The sequence below is a fragment of the Melospiza melodia genome, chromosome W (genome assembly GCF_035770615.1).
Source record: "Melospiza melodia melodia isolate bMelMel2 chromosome W, bMelMel2.pri, whole genome shotgun sequence".
Classification (NCBI taxonomy): domain Eukaryota; kingdom Metazoa; phylum Chordata; class Aves; order Passeriformes; family Passerellidae; genus Melospiza; species Melospiza melodia.
This window is the reverse complement of record NC_086225.1, coordinates 8,755,785-8,779,366: the sequence shown is the minus strand read 5'-3', so window position 1 is coordinate 8,779,366 and position 23,582 is coordinate 8,755,785. Positions and strand designations below refer to the sequence as shown.

At 43.9% G+C, this 23,582-nt stretch overlaps 1 protein-coding gene across 1 annotated transcript in view; it reads right to left on the bottom strand.

Annotated features, from left to right (window-relative positions):
* Positions 1–23,582, bottom strand: part of LOC134431487 (microtubule-associated protein 1B-like) — a 137,970-nt gene that overhangs the window by 107,345 nt on the left and 7,043 nt on the right. Inside the window, 1 exon segment of the mRNA XM_063179501.1 lies at positions 11,978–12,079. Within this exon segment, the coding sequence (XP_063035571.1) occupies positions 11,978–12,079 (102 nt within the window).

The window sequence follows — 23,582 nt, the reverse complement described above, 5'->3', positions numbered from 1 at the left end:
CTAAACTAACTAAAAAGCAAAAGGAGCGCTGTGTTCTACCATGTCCATGCCCAGACAAGAACAGTGGAGTTCTGTGTTCCAGCAGACTGTGGGGAAGAGTGCAGCTGATAACGAAACTCCGTGCTTCTTCTTCTTCTCTCCACTTTCACTGTCAGAGCCAGTCTTGAAGGCACAGAATATGACATCCAGCATAAACGGAACACACCATTGGGGATACAAGCATCGTAATGTCACCCTAGGACATATTCTCTGCAAGAAACTGATTCCTTGGTCTGGAATTTTCTTTTAATTTAAATTAATTTAATTAAAGCGGGCCACAAAACAATCCAGAGTTCAAATCTGCATTATTTTTTCGTAAGTACAGCTCAAAAGCATGATTGTATTATATTGTTCAATGCAATGGAGAGTTAGTCTACACGTTTAAGGAAATTGAAATGTTTGGCATGTCCTTTTTCCTGTGATTATTGTCCTTGTGCCTGGCCTTGGAGGCTGCTTAGTGCAGGCTCTTACCTTGTGCTTTGCCCTCTTCTCTAAGCTGGTGTGCTGGTTTTAGCTGGAGTAAGGTGAATTTTCTTCCCAGTGGCTGGTATGGGGCTGTGTTTTGGATTTGTGCCGAACACAGGGTTGATTATATAGAGATGTTTTTATTATTGCTCAGCAGGGCCTGCACAGAGCCAAGGCCTTTTCTGCTTTTGATACTGCCATGATGGCAAGGATGCTGAGGGTGCAGGGGAAGTTGGGAGGTGTGTTGGTTTGCACGGCCTGCTTTTGTGGTAGTGGTTGGGGGGGGACAACGACACAGGGGTAGCTTTTGTGAGAAGCAGCTAAAAGCTCCCACCATGTCTGACAGAGCCAATCTCTGATGGCTCTGAAGATGGACATGCTACTGGCCCAATTAGAGCAGTTGGTAATGCTTCTGTTATGACATATTTAAGAAGAAAATCAAAACAGAGTATATACAGTTTTTTCCAGGGGTGGCAAAGCACCGTGGCTGCCACTATCTCGGCATGGCCTGCAGTGAGCCTTGCCTGCCTGGCCACTCCTAGACAGCCGCGCTGCAGGTAGAAGGGCAGGGGCAGCTCCTCCTCAGGCCCTGCATTGAGGCATTAAATTAGCACCAGCACAGCGGCAGCAAAAGCATGGCAAGGGATTCCCTGATGCAGAACCTAGATGAAATTGACCTCTTGGTGCTGCAGGATGCTATAGGAATCTGAATTGGTGGAACTTGTTGGCAATGGAGCCTACAAGCAACAATTTTTCTTCTAGTCAAAGAAGAGGAAGTGAAGAAGTGAGGGAAAACAACATGGCAGCACCAAGGTCAGTGGGAAAAAAGAGAGGGGGTAGGTTCTCCAACCATCAAAGCTGAGATTCCTTTGAAAACCATAGTGAGGACTATGGTGAAACAAACTGTCCCCCTGTCCAGGGGGGATGCAGAGGTCCATTCACAGCCCGTAGGAAGTGTTCACGCTGGAGTGAGTGGATGCCAGAGAAAGCTGTGATCCAGTGGGAGACCCAAATAGAGAGAGAGGGTCCCTGCTTCCAGAGATAAAGAGCCCTTGCTTCCAAACTAGAGCAGCCTATCCTTAAAAGACTGCACCCCATGGACGAGTGACCCATGCCACAACACTTTTGAGAAGACTGTTTGCCCCTGGGAGGGACCACACAGCATAGCAAAGACTTCTCTCCCTGAGCGAACAGATAAAGATCTCGAGTGACAAACTGACCAAAACTCCCATGCCCTGTCTCCCTGTGCTGTTGGTGGGAAGGAGGGAGGGGCTGGGGGGGAAACTGTTATAAATGAGTAATGAAATGGTTGGCTCTCACAATTAAGGGGTGAACATTATATGTATGTTAAGAGAAGTTTTGTAGATGTATACCTATGTTACTGTAATTTGTCTTCCTCCTTGCATTGTTATCATGGGATGGCCTTGGTACTCGGGGCATTTGGAGAGGGTTGGCTGGTTACTATAGTAATACCTGACCTCCAATCAGGATGTAAGAAAGTGATCTCCACCACTAGACGGCAAGGAAGGAGTTGACTGACAAAACTTTGGGAGGGGCTAAGGGTATAAAAGGTGGAACATGCATTTTGTAGATGAGCACATGGCTGACAGTCACGGGAGCTCCCAGCACCGTAATTTTTCCTTATTTAGTCCTTTTGTTGTGTTTTTTGTTAAGGTTTAATAAACCTTTAAAATTTTAAAAGTGAATTGTCATTTCTCACAGAAATGGTGTTTTAAAAGCTTCTTTTACTTCTCATTATTCTCCTCTGACTCTGTTAATAATAAATTTACTTTATACCTTTAAATTTGAACCTTTTTTGCCCTTAGAGTGTTTTCCTCCCAATCGTTAACTCATGAGCCCTTCGTTAATTTTTTTTCCCTTTCCTCTGCTCAGCTATAGCAGGAGAGCTGTCCTAGGGTGATGTTATGATGCTTGTATCCCTATTTGTGCGTTCTGTTTATGCTGGATATTATGTTCTGTGCCTTCAAGACTGGCTCTGAAGAGCGAATGTTTTGTTTTGGTTTTTGTTATCAGCCTTCTCCCCCATGGCTGGCGGGACACAGAGACGGGGCAGTACATAGTGCGGCTTTTTCTTTTTGCTTGGCTTTTCGCTTTGCTCTTGCTCTTGCTTCTGCTTTGCTCCTGCTTTGCTCTTGCTTTTTGCTTCTGCTCATTAGTTAGTTTAGCTAAGCAGTCCGAATTTTTCCCTGGACTGTTTTTCCTTTCCCTTTTTTGGAACTACTCTAACCTGCTCTGGACTGGGACTTGGGAAACACCAAAAGTTTGCACCTTGCGGCCTGCAGCAGCTACCTCCAGCGCCAGAGGGACTGATAACAGAGCGACCACCCCCAAGAGAGACTTTCTGAATTTGTCATCTTTTTCAGAGCGGTGAAAGAGTGTTGCCATCCGGTATTGTTCATTTTGTGTGCTGGGGGGTGTTTTGCCTGTTAGATAAACAGGTTCTTTCCACTTCTCTCTGAGGAATCTTTCCTGAACCCATTGGGGGGAGAGGCCGTGTGGGTTTACTTTCTGGAGGGGCCCCCTTTTGGAGGTTTTCTCGCAAATTTGCCCTAAACCAGGACAAGAGCGTAAGCGAATTACTTTTGTGGGTGCCTGGCATTTGCCAGTGTCAAACCATGACAGGAGGAGATGCAGCTGAGACATCTGAGCCCAATTGACCAAAAGAATGTTCCAGACCATATAACATCATGCTCAGTATATAAAATGGGGGGAAGAAGGAGGAAGGGAGGACAGATGCTTTGAGTGATGGCAGTTGTTTTCCCAAGTCACCCTTATGCATGATGGGGCCCTGCTCTCCTGGAGATGGATGAACACCTGCCTGCCCATGGGAAGCAGTGAATTAACTCCTTGTTTTGTTTTCCTTGCATACACAGCTTTTGCTTTCCCTATTAAACTGTCTTTATTTCAACCCATTAGTTTTCCAGCTTTTATTCTTCCAATTCTCTCCCTGATTTCAGTGGTGGGTGGAGCAAGCAAGTTGTTGTGTGGTACTTGGTGGCTGGCTGGGGTTAAACCATGACAGAGACTTAGAAAACCTTATTTGTGACTCAAGACATGGGAGCTGAAGGTGGGATCAGTCTTTTCACCAGAAGAGCTACAAAACTGACATAAAATTGGAAGAGCTTCCAAAGGCTGCCTAGCTTGGCAAAGGGTAGTTGACTTCCATGTGAAAGTCTCCATAGCTCATTAGAGTCATTCACAGATTACACAGCCTAATATTAAAGTACTACAAACTTGGTTACCTCCTTGGAAGGGTTTGTTGGTTTATTTGTTTGTTAAATAAAAGCCTAAGCATTCCACAGTTCTGATAGGCAGAATCTCACACAAACAGCTATGAAGGAGATGGGGACATAGGGACACAGGAGAGTCACTAATTTCAGCATTATAGAAGAGCCCTTAAGTACCAAAGTACATAAAGTTGCAACATCAAATACTGAAATTCTACATTCATTCTGAATACATTGTTTAATTATTATTTTTATACTTTTAACTTGATTTTGTCTTATATCAGCAACTGGTTTTGAATCATAAACAGACTAATTCCAACCAGTAGAACATCCAAGAACCAGAAAAACAATGTCCTTACATTTATGAGTCTATTCTGCACACATGGATCCCACACAGACAGCATGGAAACCCAAGTTAACAGGAGCACTGGCTTTTCTTATCTCTAGGAACAGATTGCAACCAGCAACTACAAATCAAAAGTACCTATCATGTCTTTTTGGTGGGACAATCTGGTCATTTAAAGCAAAAGCATGGGTCTCTGTTATAGAACTATCTAGCTTTCTATTTGTGACTATTACTGACTAAAATACATATTGTCCTGTTTTCAGCTAGGGTAGAGTTCATTTCTTCTAAGTAGCCATTACAGTGCTGTGTTTTGGATTCAGAATGAGAAGGGTGTTGATAAAACACTGATGTTTTTGTTTCTGCTAAGTCATGTTGTCCTAGTTTGAAAGACAGGTGTCTGCCAAGAAAGGCAGGAACCTCCCTTGGAATGGAAAATATGACCCCCCCCCTTCCTTTCAAATTATTATAACTTTGAAATTAAGGGGCTTTCAGGCAAAGATACAGGAAAAGGAATAACATTGGTGCACTAGTGTATATATATATATATATATATATATATGTATAACATGGCAAACCAAAACAACTATGGCAGCAACAACAAACAAAAACAGAGACCTAACACCGGCCTTCTCTCAGCTGTCAAGCACTTTCCCCTTTGGTGTAGTTACAGTGACAGCTGGCAGGGGCGCTGTTGTCTCCTGGCCGAGCAGGGCAGGTGCGATGATTTCCCTTCGTCTGAAGGAGGCGCTGTGACACAAGCTCAGCCACCTCTCTCCATGCAGTAATGGTGGGTGTGCCAGCAGGAGAGAGAGAGAAGGGGTTTTCCTTTGCAAACTCACAGGAAGCAGCTAGTCTCAATGCCACTCAGGAAACTGAATGGACTGCAGCAGAAACCCTCAGAAGAAGCAAGCTGGAACAGCAGAGATGTGGATGCCATGGGACAGAGAGAGAGAAACGGCAAGCGTTTCTCGCAGCGGCTTGTGAGAAGGTTTAGGGAGCTGGAAAGATGTGATAACTTGTTGACTATAAACAATTTGCAGGTGGTGTTTTTCTACTTTATTTTTCTGTTCCTCTCAAGGACAGTGCGTGAGAAAGATGCTTCTGTTAGTTAGCCAATAGAATAGAATCTATCGTATCACTCTATAAAAACCACACAGTTCTTCTGAATAAAGCCTTCTTTGCCTTTTCTACGACCCTGCCTCTCGCCTGTTCCTGCCCCGACCCCGGCGCACGAGTGACACAGAGGTGGGCACACCTGGGGGTGACAAAATGTAGCAGAAACTCTGGGGCAGTAACCAAAGCCGTGGGATATCTGGGTGTCAGGTTACAGTATAGAAAGAAGCCCTGAAGCAGTGGCAATAACAAGAGGACTGAGTGAGGAATCACTCTCATGGATAGCTCACTTGTGATGGCTGGTTCTAGGGTCCAGTTGCACAGAGGGTGCAGCCCTGGCGGGGAGGCGGTGGGCTCCCAGCACAGCACGCAGCTCTGGGATCCCAAGCAAGCCAGTAAGCTCCAGTCACAGTGCCAAAGGAAAAGAAAAAAGCAGGCAAAACACACAAGACAACAATATCTCTAGTCAGACACCACGCCGCATGGCCACAGAGACGATCGCTGCACTGGAAGGAAGCAGCTGCCCCTCACCCCCAATTTGCAGGAAATCCTGGGCTGGGTCTCACCTATCACAATACTCTCAGAGCCATCGGCAGGGGGGAGGCAGTGACCACCTTGGACACAAAACAAAAGACTGGATATGGGATTTAAAAAACCATCCCAAAGACACATGTTTATCCTAAGTCAAGGACTTTTTTTTCCTTGTCTCATGCTCTTCCAGTCAGGAGGTTTGCAGAAGAAACTGGGAGGGAGCATAGCTGGGACAAGTGATCCAAACTGGCCAAAGAAATATTTCACATCATAGAACGTCATGCACAGTGTATAAATTGGGGGGGATTACCCAGAAGGGCATCCAATCTGGGTTCAGGAGGGGAGGTCAGGCATTGGTAAGTGGGTGGTGAGCAACTGCATTGTGCATCACTTGTTTGTTGTTTTTTTTTTTTATTATCATTATTATTTTCCATTATTATTATATTTTACTTTATTTGCAATTATTAAACTGTTCTTATCCCAACCTGCAAGTGTTACTTCAATTCTTCTCCCTATTCCACTGGGGTGGAGGGGAAGAGAGGAGGGGTTGAATAAGCAGGTGCATGGTGTTTTATTTCCATCTGGGCTTAAAACCAGACAGTCCTTTTGGCACCCAATGTGAGGCTTGAAGGGTTGAGATAAGGACAGATCCACCCAGAGTGTGTTAAAACACCTGCTCATGCAGACTATGAGGTACTAAGGGATACTCCCAGCAGTCTATAGACAGGAGCATCTGGATCTGCAGCCAGCACTAATGCATGTCTTGCAATGCTTTCTGCATTTGTCTCTTCAAGGTAGATGATGGCTGGAGCTCCTCATGATACTGTGAGACTCACTGCAGTAGATACAGTGGCACCTCTCATGCTACATTTGGTAACAAGGAGAAACATGTGCTCCCCATAACAAGCCTCCTTTTCTCCAGGCTAAACAACCCCAGTTCCCTCAGCCATTCCTCACAAGACGTGTTCCAGACTCTTCCACCAGCATTACTGCCCTTCTTTGGACAGGCTCCAGCACCTTAATGTCTTTCTTGTCGTAAGGGATCAATTAATTTTAAAATAAGTGCCTCAACATTGTTGGGATTTTATTTTGGATTGTTGGTTATAAATCTGTTCTTTTTAACTTTAATGGAAAGTACTAGAAAAGCTTCACGTGTCTTGGCAGTACCAGCATGGGACAGTATGTGCACAAAAACGGCTCTGTCTCTGGGGGAAATTTCTCCTGACAGCCTATCAGGATGAAGAGAGCCTCTATCACTAGGGAGACTCTCCAGGTGACCTTCCTTGGATAATAGGACCATGGGAGGGGTTACACAGTATATAAGTGACTGCCTCCAAACCCCGAGCCTTGCTTCGCTCCTGGCCCCAGCCCTTGCTCTCTCTTGCCTGCACCCGCCGCTGTCCCTATCCTGCTGCATTCTGCAACCGCTGTCCCAATTCCCCCCTGTCCCTGCTGCAGCTTGATGCCCTGCCTCCTTCCCTGCTGCTGCCGCCGAGTCTCCTGCCCAAGCATCGTGTCGCTTACTGAGCGTCCCGCTGTTTGTTGCATGCAGTTCAGGCTGTTAGAATCGCGCTGCGAGTGCTGCGTCAACTTGGCTTGCAGCGCACACACGTCACCTGCCAACCAAGCATCAACAGTGTGCCACGAACACCATAGCAACACCGTAGCAGTAACACTGTCTCTCACTCTTTTCTCTGACTTTTCTATCCCCCTGTTAGGGCCATTTATTTTCTTTTATCATTAAACAGTTCACAGGTGTAATATTGGCCTCATTTGCATCTAATTTAGCCCTAGGAATCCAGAATTCCCCTGGTCTCACTCTGGGATGGGACACTTGTAGTGAGGGGTTGTAAGGACTTAAAGAGCACAGTTGCCACCTGTCTCAAACACTGTCAAGGCCACAGAAGGAATTTGCCACAAGAGAAGCCACTGCAGTTGAAACTTGAAATAAGCACAGAAGGGAGGAATTTGTGACAGGAAGGCATTAATTCCAGGCCTGGCAGAGGCAAGATCTTGTTAGCACATCCTGGTTAATTCATCCCGATGAAAATTCCCACTGTGGTGAACTGTGTGAAAGGAAGCAACTGCTTATACACATATCACCAGTCAAATAAAGATCACCCCAAGCTATGGGACATAAGGCATCTGCGGTCACCAACAACTACCAAAGCCCCCTGAAATCTTGGAGGAAGTATGCACAGGACACACCCATCCTTGCTTAGCATGCAAATTCACATGTAAATTAGGAATATGCCTCTGTGGATACCCAGAACATGGACTGGATAAAGGTGGTACCACCATAAGAATGACCTGGGGACCCCCACCACCGAGAAGCCCAGGATGAAGAAGGACCAACAGGACACCACTGGATCCATGGGTGGTGACTGTCTTCTGCTTGATATCTTTCTCTCTCTCTCTCCCTCCTCTTTTTTATTTCTTTCCATCTCTTTACCTCACATTTATTTTTAAATAAAATCCGTATTGTTGACTTTGGCATATGGTCTCATTTGCACCTTAATTACAACAGATTTTAATCTATATAAGGACTTGAATACAAACCAATGATAGAGTCATGTATCCCAGGTGGAAGCTGATGGACAAAATGGCAGGTGTGGAAATCTTGCAGAAAGGCCCTCAATGGCTTCATTCACACACAGAATTCTTTTACTTCATCTTTTGTGAAGCAGGATATTCAGCTTTATGCAGCTGAAACTTTTTTTTAATTAAGGCTGGTAGCAACAGCTGCAATTTCAACAGATGTCTTTCCAATACTCTCCACTTGCTCTCACTACCAGATACACAATTCCTTTTCCAGCATGTATATGTTACAACTCATTGTTTGAATTTTTTGTCCTTGTGAAGTTAACATAAGATGGAAGCTATCATCAGTATTTGACAGAGAAAACAGAGGCAAGCACTGGAGTGCCTATTTTAAGTCATGTTGCCTGTTGTCTTGGCCATCAGTTAATAAACTCCGTTATTCATTTTTCATCAGCACCTGACAACGTCTCTGCAAGATTTGGTATTATAAAGGAGTCTGCTAAGATCTGCTTTACAAAGTATCAGAAAATATCTGCTGGCATTTCCATTCTCAATCCTATTTTTCAGGGAATCATAAATCATCCATAAATTGCCCAGCAGCAGAATATACGATACACAAATACCACTGTGACAATCCATTTCCTTGATAAAAGCACAAAAAGAGTGTTTGGATCTGGTCATGGTGCCTGCAATGTCAATATGTACATTGTTTTTCACAACACATGGCAAAGGATTAGACCTCAAATTCTCCAAGTGAAAACACACAAATGCTTTGACAGACATTCTCTTGCATGTATCTTCTTGGACAGTGTGTTCCATATTTTCTCAAGCTGCTTTGAGAATCATACAAGCATGTACTGAATTGGGCCTGCAATTACCATAATAAACATTATAATAAAAAAAGTTTCATCCATTAGTCAGACCTCACTATACTAAGAGCTGTGCAGACATACTAAATGACTCTCGAGAGTATACTGTCCCTATGTTTGAGTTGCACAGAGTTTACTCTCAGAAGACTGAAAAAAAGGCTGTTTAATTAAATCCCACAGACTATCCCATCATCTTGGATTAATACTTTCCTTGGGCAAGAGGTTACCTAGTTCTTCAAATTCCATAGAATTTCTGAGTTTAAGAGAATACATATTTACAATCTTTTTCATTATAAATGTTGCCAGTTTCCCTGATTAAACACACAAAATTCAACATTTGTTGAACAGAAATCAAAAATTCTAAAATTTTATTGATGAATGGCAAGGAAAAAAACCCTCCTTCCTATCAAACAGTATAGAAGACATGAAGGAGCCTCATAAAGATTCTACATCGTACAACCACAGAGAGAATAGAGTATTACAGCGACCTGAGTGGGCGCGGCTGGTGATAGAGAGACGGTGAATCTTGTTTCTTGATCAGAAGGCTTATTTATTAAGATATGATATATAATACATTATGACTATACTAAATAGAATATGGAGAGAGGTTTGCAGAGCTGCTAGCTAAGCTAAGAATAGATAGAAAAGAATCCCAAACAAAGCTGTGTCCAGGGACTCAGTCCCCTAGCTTGTACTGGTGATTGGCCCTTAATTATAAACATAGGAAATGAACCAATCAAGGTGTCCCTGTTGCATTCCACAGCAGCTGATAATAATTGTTTACCTTCTCTTCGGGGGCCTCTGGCCTCCCGAAGATGCAGAAATCCAAAAGAAAGGATTTCTGTGGAGAAATGTCTGCGACAATAGAGAAACTAAAATATTGTCCTCTGATCTGTGCAGAGGAATTCTGAAGGTGTCAATGGGCTTCTGCACAAAATCTGAGAAATTAAATTGGTCAAGAAGACTAGATTTATTCCTGGATGTTCCCTCTTTCCCAGTTTCAGGCTCTCTTAAAGCTCTTTCAACACAGATTTTGGCAGCTTATGGTTTAAAGATTGAACAGTGCTGAAAAATAATGTTTTACTCTCTATAGATATGGAAAAATTGCTATAATCTATGCTGCAAGAGGAAGAATTAGTAACAGAAGACATTTGGTACATTATTCAAGACCATCAGGTCAATGATGTCATGCTAGCAAGACATCAAGACCTCTTTGTCAACAGTGTATAGCAACTGACCTTAGGAATGTGATGCAGTAGTATGATACAACATTTCATATCCCTTTTCACCTGTCTTGGTTTTGGCTGGGATAGAGTTCTTTTTCCTTTTTTTTTTTTTTTCTCTTAGTAGCTGCTACAATGCTGTGTTTGGGATCTGGTATGAGAATAATGCTGATAACACACTAATCTTTTGGTTGTTGCTAAGTAGTGCTTACCTGAAGTCAAGGACTTTTCAGTGTCTCACACTCTGTCAGTGAAGAGCTACACAAAAAAGCTGGGAGGGAGCATAGCCAGGACAGCTGACCTGAACTGGCCAAAGAAATATTTCACATCAGAATGTCATGCTCAGTATATAAACTGTGGGAGTTACCCAGAATGGGTGTCAATAACAGTTCAGGGATAGGTTTGGCATCAGTCAGCAGGTGGCGAGCAATTGTATTGTGGATCACTTGTTTTTCTTGGGTTTTATCTGTCTCGCTCTCCTTTTTATTACCATTGTTATTGTTATTGTTATTGTTATTATACTTGTTTCAATTATTAAACTGTTCTTATGGCAACCTACAGGTTTTTTATTTTTTCTTCCTGATTCTCCTCATCATCCCACCAGGATAGGGGTAAGTCAGAAAGTGGCTGTGTAGTACTTAATTGCTCCTTGGGGTTAAACCATGACATCACCATACTTAAAAGATATTCCCGAAGTCAGAATTTATAGCATTCATCAATGCTAGGTTGTACTAGTCAATGTGCACATGGCTACAATAATTACACCAATAAAAGCAACCTATAATTATTGGAGAAAGATATATATTTTAATACAAAACCCAAAATTAATCTCTCATATACTCTCTAACCATTTGCGTTAAAGTAATGACATGTTAAAAAACTTACCAAATATACAGTTTCCATGCACTGAGAATAAAATGAAATTTTACACTTCATAAAATTGTTGGGTTTTTAAATTTATTTTAATAATCTTCTTAAGGAAGGACGGTCTTGAAGAAAACGCAGCAGAAGATGTAGCCTTTAAAATTCTAGTTTCTTAATACAAGCCAAAGAAAGTTCCTGTGAGTCAAGTTAGACCCTCTACTCCTCAGCTTTTTCATACCAAGAAAAAGAGTCTGTCCTTTAGGAAGAAACATGGGGTTTGAGCCATGCTCGTACAACAGCCATGATGCCATTTCTGACTCTATCAAACTGTAAAGCTAACCTTTCAGGTTATTTTCTGTATGTGCTCTACCTACCACAGTGAGGAACAGCTTCAGTCTCCAGGACTACTAGATTGATGCTACACAAACAAACTGTTCAGTCAAAAAGTGAGTTTCACTTAACTTAAAAAGTGGCCTAAAACTAACATCTACTGCTAAAATAATTGTGGTGAGATACATGAAGCTAACCTAAAAGGCTGATTATTTAAATCTTTCAGATTTCCTGTTGTCAGAAAGTTAAAATGAACTATAATTTTCAGGCTTTATTTTAAACAAAGAAAAAAGTATTCATTGTAGAGAATCACAAATGAAAGAGGACCACCCAATACCTGAGTGTATTTGTTAATTCTGCTCATTAAAAAAACATATAAAACTTTGACCAACATTTCCAAAAACTCACCTCGAATTTCAGGAGAGAATCGAGCTGAATGGCGGGATACAAAACGTCTTAATTCTTGATCCAAGTTGCATTCAATCAAGCTTGTATCCCATGATCGGATTCCTAAAATTTAAAATGCAAGACATTGATATATGAGCACTGTTTTAATTGATTATTTATCCATTTAAGCTAATGACATTTGCATATTTCTAAATTCCAAAACCAACCTCTACTGAAGCATGATTTCAAAAAGTCAAGATTTCAGCTGAGGGTTAGAAGCAATTAATTTTGATCAGGATGTAAGGTAAATACATAGATGATAGGTTAATGATTATTAGATGCTTAAGCTAGAGCTGATTGTTATATTGTTTGCCATTATGAGCTTGTTTGTAGAAGGAAGTGGAGTAAGTGATCCATTATAAGAACATATTGAAACCAATAGAAAAATGGTTAGCACCTGGGCTTTACATCAATCAATCACGAAGCAGGGGGCCTTAGATTGTGCCAGAGGGTCATGGAGACCTGATGAAGACATTCCTGACTTCATCTGTTAAGACCACTGACCCAATTCAAGACCACCAACCCAATTCAAGAGAAGAATTGCACACGCATGAAGAATTAATAACCTCATTTGAATACAGAGCAAGGATGGGAGGTGCTGGGGTTATGCATATGTATTGTATGTAAGATCTCAGGAAATTATTAAATAGATGACAAAGAACCTTGTGCAGCGTGGTCATGCCTTTTGGGGACGACTCCCATACCACCTGCCAGTGTTAATAAACATACCACTTTTTAAATTTGACTAGTTAGAGAGTCTTTGTCTGTGATCTTTGGTTTTAATGACTCACTACTCCTTTCAAGCCATGCAGCTATCCTTTGCAAAGTGCTGAGCACTCACAAAAAGCACTCTGGATGGGGATCAGTCACAAGCAAGAGGAAATCTGCCTTTCCAAAAGGTAACAATCATTCAAGGCCCCTGATTTATGACTGCTGGTTCCAACATCCTAATAGCCACATTATGAGATGTCCTGGAATTTACTTTAAAATAGCAATACACTCTTTTATAAAACTGAAAAGACTGAATAACTCAGGAGATACATTAGCCCTATTGCAAGACAATTTTATGAGAAAAAAATAAAGACAACATGTAGCATGTTGCAATTTAATATTTAAATACATAATAATAAATTGCTGACTTCTTCATTCAAATGCTTTGAAGCATTCCCTTATTTAAATTAAAATGTAAGTGATCTTTTGTTAATGTAATACCAAAATCCTAGTTTTAAGACTTTAAAATGCTATGCTTGATCTTTTTTCTTTAAAAAATAAATCTCATCTTTAGTCACTACCACTTTTCCCCTGACTACTTAGAAAGTGAGACATTTGGCACATATATCATCATAAAATGTATTTTTCTGAAATGTATTTTTAAGGATTTAAATTTGACCAGAAAAAAATCACTGTAGCTTGTCATGGTGTGGGCCTGGCACAGAGCCAGTGCCCCCATGAGTATACCCTCTCCCTGGTGTCTGCTGTGAGATGTGACCAGGAATAAGCAAAGCAGGCTCCAGCTTAGAAATAAAGAAAACTTTATTACCTAAACTACAAGAAAAGAAGGAAAAAAACTATAAGGGGAAAAAAATGAAAACCTTACAAAAAACACTTTCCTCCTCCCCACCACCAAAATTTCCCAATCCGATACATTCCCCCAAATCACCAACTGCCCAGTCTGGCACCACCCTTTAGAATACTAAAACTTCAGTCCATGAAGAGGAGAGGAGTCCTTCTTGCACCATAGGCTTCCCCTGGAAACATGCTGAAACCTCGTGTGGTTCCATGTCACTCAGCACCGCCCGGAAAGTCTTTTTGCCATTTGTGACATCTTCCTTCCATGCCCAGTGCTCTCACCACTGTGCATGGACCAGAGCTGCTTTAAGGGTTGTCTTTTAAGGATGCCTTGTCTCACTCCAAAAAGGCACAGTCTCTGCTTTGGGACATCTGTCCCCCCCATTTTTTTCCACCCCCTGGGGCCGAGGGGTCCCCACAATGAACCCTCCTGGTTCTGAGGCACTGCCTCCCCCTAAATGCAGTCTCTGTGTCACAGGAATAAAACTGGGTCAGTCTATGGCCAACAAGAAAAGTCCAGCCAAAAGGCCACTCCAATCATCTCTCCCCACTCAGCCAGTCTTCTCCACGTCCCTCGGGCCTAGTTCTTGGTTATCTCATTTCCTATCTTTCTTCTTATTCAGCTCTGAGGAGGATCAGCATTTTTGCAAGGTCCCAATCATGTAAGAAAAAGGGTTAAAAATTTCAGTCTCTGTCTGTCCCAGAGCTCTGGTACTCCCACACTTGCTGCTGCTCCGGCCGGGCACCTTCTCGCTGCACTCCCCCCCTTCTCCTCCTTGGCCGGCTGCTATCACATTCCGTCGTCGCCAGCTCTCCCTCTCTCTCTCCTGGGCGGGGGGGGATGGCTGCCCAATGTCTCTTGGGGCTCTTCCACCCTTCCATCCTCAAGGGCCTCCTCCCCCCCCATCTCTGTCCAGGCCCAGGCCTACCACATGGCTGCCCCTCCCCTGCCCAGCAGCAGCAGCTGAACAGGGGAGGGAGGTCCGACCTCTTTCCCTCGAAGTCCCAAGAGAGCCTCCCAGGGCCGAAACTCTGGTTTTTAACCCCTGTGTGTTCTCGGAGGTGTGTCCAAACCCCACTGGCCACACCAGGTGCCAATTTTAAAATCCGAGCACCCATTGGTTTGACCACAGCATCCCAGAATTCCCACTTCTTCCTGGTCAAACCACCACATAGCTAAAACGAAAATTTATTGTTTCCTACCATAACATTATGATGACTAAATTAAAAAAAAAACCAAAACACCAAAACCAAACCAAAACCTACAACAAACTAACAGAACATGTTTTATGATTTTTCTTTATAAAAATAAAGTCTCTCAGACTTCAGGAGAGCAGACTTTAGTCTCTTCAGGGATCTGCTTGGTAGAGTACCATGGGATAAGGCCCTGGAGGGAAAAGGGGCCCAAGAAAGCTGGTTGATATTCAAGGATCACCTCTTCTGAGCTCATAAGCAATGCATTCCAGAGAAGAGGAAGTCAAACAAAAATGACAGGAGCCTTGTGTGGATGAACAAGGAGTTCCTGGAAAAACTTGAACACAAAAAAGAAGACAACAGAGGGTGGAAGCAGGGACAACTAGCCTGGGAGGAATACAGAGATTGAGCAGACAGGGATCAGGTTAGGAAAGCTAAAGCCCTGAGACAGTTAAACCTGGCCAGGGATGTCAAGGGCAACAAGGAAAGCTTCTATAGGTACATTGATGATAAAAGGAAGACTAGGGAAAGGGTGGACCCTCTCCATAAGGAAACAGGAGACCTGGTAGCCCAACATATGGAGAAGGCTGAGGTATTGAATGATGGTTTTGCCTCAGTCTTCACTGACAAGTGCTTCAGCCACACTGCCTGAGTCACAGAAGGCAAAGGCAGGGACTGGGAGAATGAAGAACCAACCACTGTAGGAGATGATCAAGTTCAGGAGCATCTAAAGAACCTGAAGATGCACAAGTCCATGGAACCTGATGATGAGATGCATCCATGGGTCCTGAGGGAACTTGTGGATGAAGTTGCTAAGCCACAACCCATCATATTTGAGAAGTCCGGTGAAGTTCTCACTGACTGAATAAAGGGAAAACATAATCCCCAATTTTAAAAAGGGAAATAAGGAAGACCTGAGGAACTACAGGCCAGTCAGTCTCTTCTCAGTGCCCAGCAGGATCATGAAGAAGATCCTCCTGGAAACTATGCTAAGGCACATGGAAAATAAGATGATTTGTGACAGCCAAAATGTCTTCACTAAGGGCAAATACTGCCTGACAAATTTGGTGGCCTTCTGTAATGTGGTTACAGTGTTGATGGATTAGGGAAGAACAACTGACTTTACCTGGACTTGTGCAAAGCATTTGACACTATCTGACGCAACATCCCTGTCTCTAAACTGCAGAGACGTGAATTCAACAGGTGGACCACTTGGTGAATAAGGAATTTGTCACATTCAGATTTTCTGAAAAATCCCTTTGCCCAGGATTTTTCTCCTGAGAAGCCGAGAAGCCTCCAAGAAAAATTAAAACAACAATTATCTCATTTGCTTCTCCTCTGTTTTGCTCATGTGGAATGTGTTTGGAGATTGTTTATCCAACAGGTGATTGTTTCATTGGTTTCTGGTGTGGGTTGTTTTCACTCTTTGGCCAATTAGTGCCAAGCTGTGTTGGGACTCTGGAGAGAGTCACGAGTTTTCATTATTATCTTTTTAGCCTTCTGTAAGTATCCTTTCTGTATTCTTTAGTATAGTTTAGTATAGCATTCTTTAATATAATATAGTATCATAAAATAATAAATTAGCATTCTGAGAACATGGAGTCAGATTCATCATTCCTTCCTGCCATGGGGGTCCCACAAATACAATAGGAATTGGCTGAATGGTTGCACTCAAAGAGTTGGGGTCAATGGCTCAATGTCCAGTGGAGACCAGTGACAAATGGCATTCCCCAGGAGTTGGTATTGGCACCAGAGCTGTTTAACATCTTTGTCAGCGACATGGACAGTGGGACAGAATGCACCCTCAGCAAGTTTGTCAATGACATGAAGCTGTGTGGTACAGTTGACACACTGGAGAAATGGGATGCCATCCAGAGGGACCTTAACAGGGTTGAAATGTGGGCCTGTGCAAAGCTCATGAAATTCAAGAAGGCAAAGTGCAAGGTCCTGCATGTGGGTCAGGGCAATTCCAAGCAGAAATACAGGCTGGGCAGATAATGGGTTGAGAGCAGCCCTGAGGAGAAAGACTTGGGGATGTTGGTTAATGAGAAGCTCAGGACTTAGCAGGGCTGATTGATAGAGCTTTAAACTAGATTGGAAGGGGGGAAAGGGACAAAACCAGGCCTGCCAGTGATAAGCAATGGGACATGCCAAAATTGGAGGGACTGAGTACTAGTGAGATCCTTCATTCTGCTCCATGAGTTGTTGGCTACGCTGAACTGCACTTGAGATGTTTCTACACCACCATGAACAGCATGAGGAACAAGCAAGAGGAGCTTGAAGCCTTGGTCCAGTCCTAGAGATATGACACCATTGGCATAAGTGAAATCTGGTGGGATGGGTCTTGTGACTGGTGTGCCATGATGGATGGTTACAGTATCTTCAGGAGGGATAGGCAGAGCAGGCAAGGTGGGGGAGGGGCATAGTATGTAATGGATGGGCTGGAATGTATGGACGTTGGGAGGAATGGGTTAAAAGCAGAAAACTGGTAAGGCAGATTGTAAATAGATCAAGTGACCTTGCAGCTGGGAATTTCTCTAGATAAGCCTGTATGAAAAGCAGGCCAGTGATCCTCTGTCATAGACCAAGTTTAATGGTGCCTGTGTCTCCACTTGAGTGTTTCTGTCTGGGTTTTGCTTTGGGGATCACCCAGTTAGTGAGATAACAGAGATAAATTGATTCTTTTTATTCTAGCCATGAGTTTGTGGTTGTTCTGGCTGCCTGACTGTGTCAACTCACACAACAGAGCTTGCAGTTGGTAATGGCTTGGTTGAGAACCTCTGGGTAAGGATTAAGGGACAAACAAATATAGTGGATGTCATCATGGGAGTCTACTATAGGCCACCCATCCAGGACCACAAAACCAAATAATTAGTCTAGTCATTAGTGGGGTTTTGCAGGACTCTTTCTTAGGCCACTGCTCTTAATTGTCTTAATAAATACTAAGTTTGCCAATGACACTGAATTGGGAGGAGCTGCTGACTCCCTTGAAGGCAGAGGACCTGCAGAGGAACTGTAACAAATTAGAGGGCTGGGCAATCCCCAGTGTTTAACAAAGATGAGTGCCAGATTCTGCACCTGGGATGGGACAACCCTGGATATCTGTACAGACTGGGGAACGAGAGGCTAGAGAGCAGCCCTGCAGAAAGGGATCTGGGGGTCCTGGTTGATGGCAAGTTGAATATGATTCAACAGTGTGCCCTGACAGCAAGGAGGGCCAACCATATTCTGGGATGCATCAAGCACAGTATTGCCAGACGGTCAAGGGAGGTGATGGTCCCACTCTACTCTGCTTTGGTGTGGCCTTACCTTGAATATTGTGTGAAGCTCTGGTGACTGCAATGTAAGAAAGATATTAAACTATTAGCATACAAATCAGGGCAATTAAAATGGTGAAGGGCCTTGAGGGGGAAGCTGTATGAGGAATGGCTCAGGTAACTTGGTCTGTTCAGCCTGGAGGAGACTGAGGGGAGTCATTGCAGTCTACAACTTCCTCGTGAAGGGAAGAGAAGGGGCAGACACTGATCACTTCTCTGTGGTGACCAGTGACAGGACCTGAGGGAATGGCCTGAAGTTGTGTCAGGGGAGGTTTAGGTTGGATATTAGAAAAAGGTTCTTCACCCAGAGGGTGGTTGGAAACTGGAACAGGCACCCCAGGGGAGTGGTCACAGCACCAAGCATGACAGAGTTTAGACAACACTCTTGGGCACATGATATGATTCTTGGGGATGGTGCTGCGTAGGGCTAGGAGTTGGACTTGATCGTTGCATGTCACTTCCAATTCAGCTCATTGTGTGCTTCTGTGATTCTTGTCATCCATGTGCTTAGAGATGGCCTCCAAAATAAGGTGCTTCAACACCTTTCCAGGAAATAATGTGAGGCTGACTGGCCGGTAGTTCTGTAGGTACTCTTTCTTGCTGTTTTTGAAGATGGGGGTGACATTTGCTTTCTTTCAGTCCTGAGGCACCTCTCCTGATCGTCATGACCTTTCAAATATGATCGTGAATGTCCTAGCTATGGCATTCACCAGCTCTCTCAGCACTTGTAGATGCATCCTGTCAGGGCCCATGGAGTTCTGGATGACAAGCTTGCATAGGTGTTCTCTAATCTAATCCCCCTTGACCCAAGAGTCTTTCTTCCAAGAGTCACAGAATCACAGAATGGTTTGGATTGGAAGGGACCTTAAAAATCATCTAGTTCCAAGCCCTCTGCAATGGGCAGGGACACCTTCCACTAGACCAGGTTGATCAGAGCTCCATCTAGCCTGGCTTCCAGAGATGTGGCATTCACAACTTCTTTGGGCAGCCTGTTCCGGTGCCTCACCACCCTCACAGTAAAGAATTTCTTCCTAATATCTAATCTAAACCTACCTTCTTTCAGTGTGAAGCCATTCCCCCTTGTCCTGTCACTCCATGCTCTTGTATATAATCTCTCTCCATCTTTCTTGTAGGCTCCCTTCAGGTACTGTAAGGCCACAATTAGGTCACCCTGAAGCCTCCTCTTTTCCAGGCTGAACAGTCCTAATTCTCAGCCTTTCCCTGTAGGAAAGGTGCTCCATACCTCTTATCATCTTGGTGCCCGTCCTCTGGACTCACTCCAACAGGTCGATGTCCTTGCTGTACTGGGCCCCCCAGAGCTGGATGCAGCATTCCAGGTGGTGTCTCATGAGAGCAGAAGGGCAGAATCAAGTCCCTTAACCTGCTGGCCATACTGCTTTGGATGCAGCCCAGGATAAAATTTGCTTTCTGGGCTGTGAGCACACACTGCTGGCTTATGTCCAGCCTCTTATCTACCAGCACCTCCCAAGTCCTTCTCAGCAGGACTGCTCTTAATCTGTTCATCCCCCAGCCTGTATTAACAGCAGGGGCTGCCCTGACCTGGGTACAGCACCTTGCACTTGGTCTTGTTGTTAAACCTCATGAGATTCCCATGGGCCTGCTTCTCATGCTTGTCCAAGTCCCTCTGGATGACATCTTGTCCTTCAGGTGTCAACTGCACCACTCAGCTTGGTGTCATCAGCAAATTTGCTGAGGGTATACTTGATGCCTTTGTCTATGTTATTAATTAAGATATTAAATAACACTGGTCCCAATACGGAACCCCAAAGCACAGCACTCTGAGTCATTGACCACTACCCTCTAGATTCCTTTACCCTGGTCTCCTGGGTAAGAGATCCCTGATATGATTCTAAGCCTGACATGATCAAATAATGTGCGCTTGCAGCCCAGAAAACCAACCACATGCTGGGCTACATCAAAAGAAGGATGATCAAAAGGTCAAGCAAGGTGATTCTCCCCTTCTTCTCAGCTTTTATGAGACCTCCACCTGGTGTACTGTGTCCTGTTCTAGGGCCCCCAGCATAAGAAGGTCATGTTGGACTGGGTCCAGAGGAGGGCCACAAAGATGATGAGAGGGCTGGAGCACCTCTCCTATGAGGAAAGACTGAGAGTTAGAGTTGTTCAGCCTGGAAAAGAGAAGGTTCTGAGAAGACCTGGCTATAAGAGAGGCCAGTTTGGATGGAGCTCTGAGCAACCTGGTCTAGTAGAAGGTGTCCCTGTCCATGGCAGGGGGGTTGGAACTAGATGATCTTTAAGGTCCCTTCCAACCCAAACCATTCTATGATTCTGTGATTTTTTTCCTATTGTTTCCTTGCTTTGTTTTGAAAATAACGAGCAAACAGTTTCACTACTGGTAAATCCAAGCACTGCAGTGATTTTGAACACCAACATTACAGCGATTTTTTCTTTTTCCCCTAATGTCATTAAACATACACAAATGAGCTGGCAAATGGATAAGGGATTGCATGTGAGGAATTGTCTAGTGACCTCTCCCCACATTCCTGAGCATGTGTTTTCATGAAATTTTTTAGTTAAATCACTTTGAGTTTTGGTACCTTTGGGGTACAGAAATGCTTTAAGAGCTGTGTGGTCAACTCCTTACCATGAGACTAGCACTAATATTTCTTCTCATAACTCTTGTCAGGATTTCAGGATGCAAACTTTATTGTCAACACTGCCTCTCATGCAATATATTCTCTTTCAAGGCAGCAGAAGCATCAAGTCTTGCACTGTCAGAAACTCAGTTGTAAGGGCTGAAGGTAGAGAAGGAGAAAGAGGGGGAAGAGCAGAGAAACCAGTTCTGTGTAGGTAAACCTTTGCATTTCAAGAGCCTGAAGCCTCTTCAGGGGTAATTCATCCAGGGCTTTTCCTTGTCAGCATCCCAGTCAAGGAAGGACCATGCTTCTTACTGTGATATGCTACCAGCTATTAAGCAGCTGCCATTTGAAATGAAATAACTTTGGAAATAAAGTATCGCCTGTGTGTTTCATAACCACTCAAGAGAAAAATAACTGGCCACCTCCACTTCCTGAATTTATGCATCATTGTTCACATGCACAAGCAGTGAGAGTCTTCTGTAAGTCTCCTTATCTTCATTTCTCAAAAATCTCTTGGCCATATGGTACATTTTTGGAGTGTAGTCTTGTCAGACAAATACAGCCCAGCAGGCTTTAACTTTTTCCAGGTCTTGGAAATTTCTGAGAGCAAGACAGTAATGATGATATAATACCACACACGTAAAGCACATATGAAAACTATGACTAGTAAACTGACACTGATCACAAAGCTGAAGTACATTGAAGTTTGTGTGAATTGACACAGGCAGGTGGCCAGAAGAACAACCACAAAACCATGGCTGAAATGCAAAGAGTAAATTTATTTAATTAACTGCCTAACTGGAGGATCCTGAAGCAACATCCAGGTAGAGACACACAAGTGGGAATGCAGACTCCATTAGGCTCAGTCCATTTTGACAGGTGGCAGGCCTGCTGCTTGCACCAATTTATCAAGGGCCCGTGCATGTGCTTTTTATGATCTCTGAGCATTGATCCTTCTCCTAAAACAGGAAGCTCAAGAATGTCCATGAGAGTGCCTCCAAATCTCTCCAGACACCTATGTTATTACTACAGAGAGGATAAACAGCAGTAGGCATAATATTTGGGGTTTGCAACACTTATTCTCCAGGCCTTGATGTTCCCAGCTGCAAGGTGACTTAAGAGAATCTACCATCTCCTCATCATTCTACTTTTAACCCTTTCCTCCCAACAAGGTGCTGAACTTCAAGAAACTACAAGATAGCTCACTGGCCTTTGGCAGCAGGCTTGTGTGGAGAGGCTACGAAGCTTTCTAGAGATCAATTAAGCAATATGGACTATGATTCAATAATGCTGTGTATTGGGTTATTGGGAGACTGAATGTTATGATTTATGGCTTAAGCATCTTCATGGAGGACCTTTGCCTATTATAAAAAACGGTACAAAAGCTGCAGAGAAGACTACCATACCCTGAATAGGCCTTCTGACTGAGGCCCTGGACTGCTCCCTGAAGGAGATAATATAAAGTAAATTCAGGTATGGGGTGTCCTGGTTTAGGGCAAATTTGTTAAAGAATCGGCAAAGGAGGGCCCCTCCAGAAAGCAAACCCACACGGCCCCTCCCCCCAACTGGTTCGGGAAGAATTCCTCGGAGAGAAGTGGAAAGAACCTGTTTATTTGACTGGCTCAGCACCCCCCAGCACACAAAATGAACAATACCAGATGACACTGCTCTGAGAAAGATGACAAAATCAGAAAGTCTCTTTCGGGGGTGGTTGCTCTGTTCTCAGTCCCTCTGGCGCTGGGGCAGCTGCTGCAGCCAAACGGTGCGAACCCTCGGTGTTCTCAGGTCCCAGTCCGGAGCAGGTTCGAGATGGTCGAAGAAAAGGAGAAGAGAAACAGTCCAGGGAAGAATTTGAACTGTTTAGCTAGAGCTAGCTAATAAGCAGAGGCCAAAGCAGAGCAGAAGCGAGAGCAGAAAAGAGAGCAAGCAAAGCAGCAAGCCGAAAGCAAGAAGCGAAAACAGCCCTATGTACTGCCCGTCTCTGTGTCCCTGATAAGAGAAACCCAAACAAAACTTCCACTCTTCAGAGCCGGTCTTAAAGGCACAGAACATATGAATGGGGATACAAGCATCATTGTCACCCCAGGACAGGGGAGAGAAGAAATACATTCACAGAGGGATCAAGCTTAGCACCTTTGGGGTGGAGACCATAGCCCCAGGGCTATCAGCTGCAAGGCTCGAACAGACCCTCACACCAAAGGGGAGGGGAGGAAGAGAGACTGGGTTTCTGGTGAAAAAGCCTCTGGTCAGAGGCAGGGAATGCCCATCCTCCACCGTGCAGAGGAGCCCAGCTGCAGGGGCCCCTTCACCCTGGAAAAAGCTTATCCACAGCAGAGGGGTGTCATGCCCCATGAAAGCCCCCCCCCCAAAGGGGTCCCCAGACCCTGCACCAGAGCACTGCAACATGATGCAACAGATTCAGTGTTGCAGGGGGACAGTGTCAAACTGGCCCCCTGCAAGGGAGGGACCTGGGCATTCCCACCTGGCCCAAACATTTATTCATCCACTGGATTTTATACTTTTCGGCGTGGCATGGTGTGGCACAGCACGGCAGCAGGGGACCCTCACCACCAAGAAGACCAGATGGAGGGAAGCCATGAGACGTCATTGGGACCCCTTGGATGGGTGATGTTTCTACCTAACCCCATCACCCTCTCCCTGTCCCCCTAGCCTCCACACACACTTTTCTTTCTTTCTTTCTTTCTTTCTTTCTTTCTTTCTTTCTTTCTTTCTTTCTTTCTTTCTTTCTTTCTTTCTTTCTTTCTTTCTTTCTTTCTTTCTTTCTTTCTTTCTTTCTTTCTTTCTTTCTTTCTTTCTCTTTGCCTCTTTTACTATTAAATAACATATATCCATTTTTTAGCACCAACA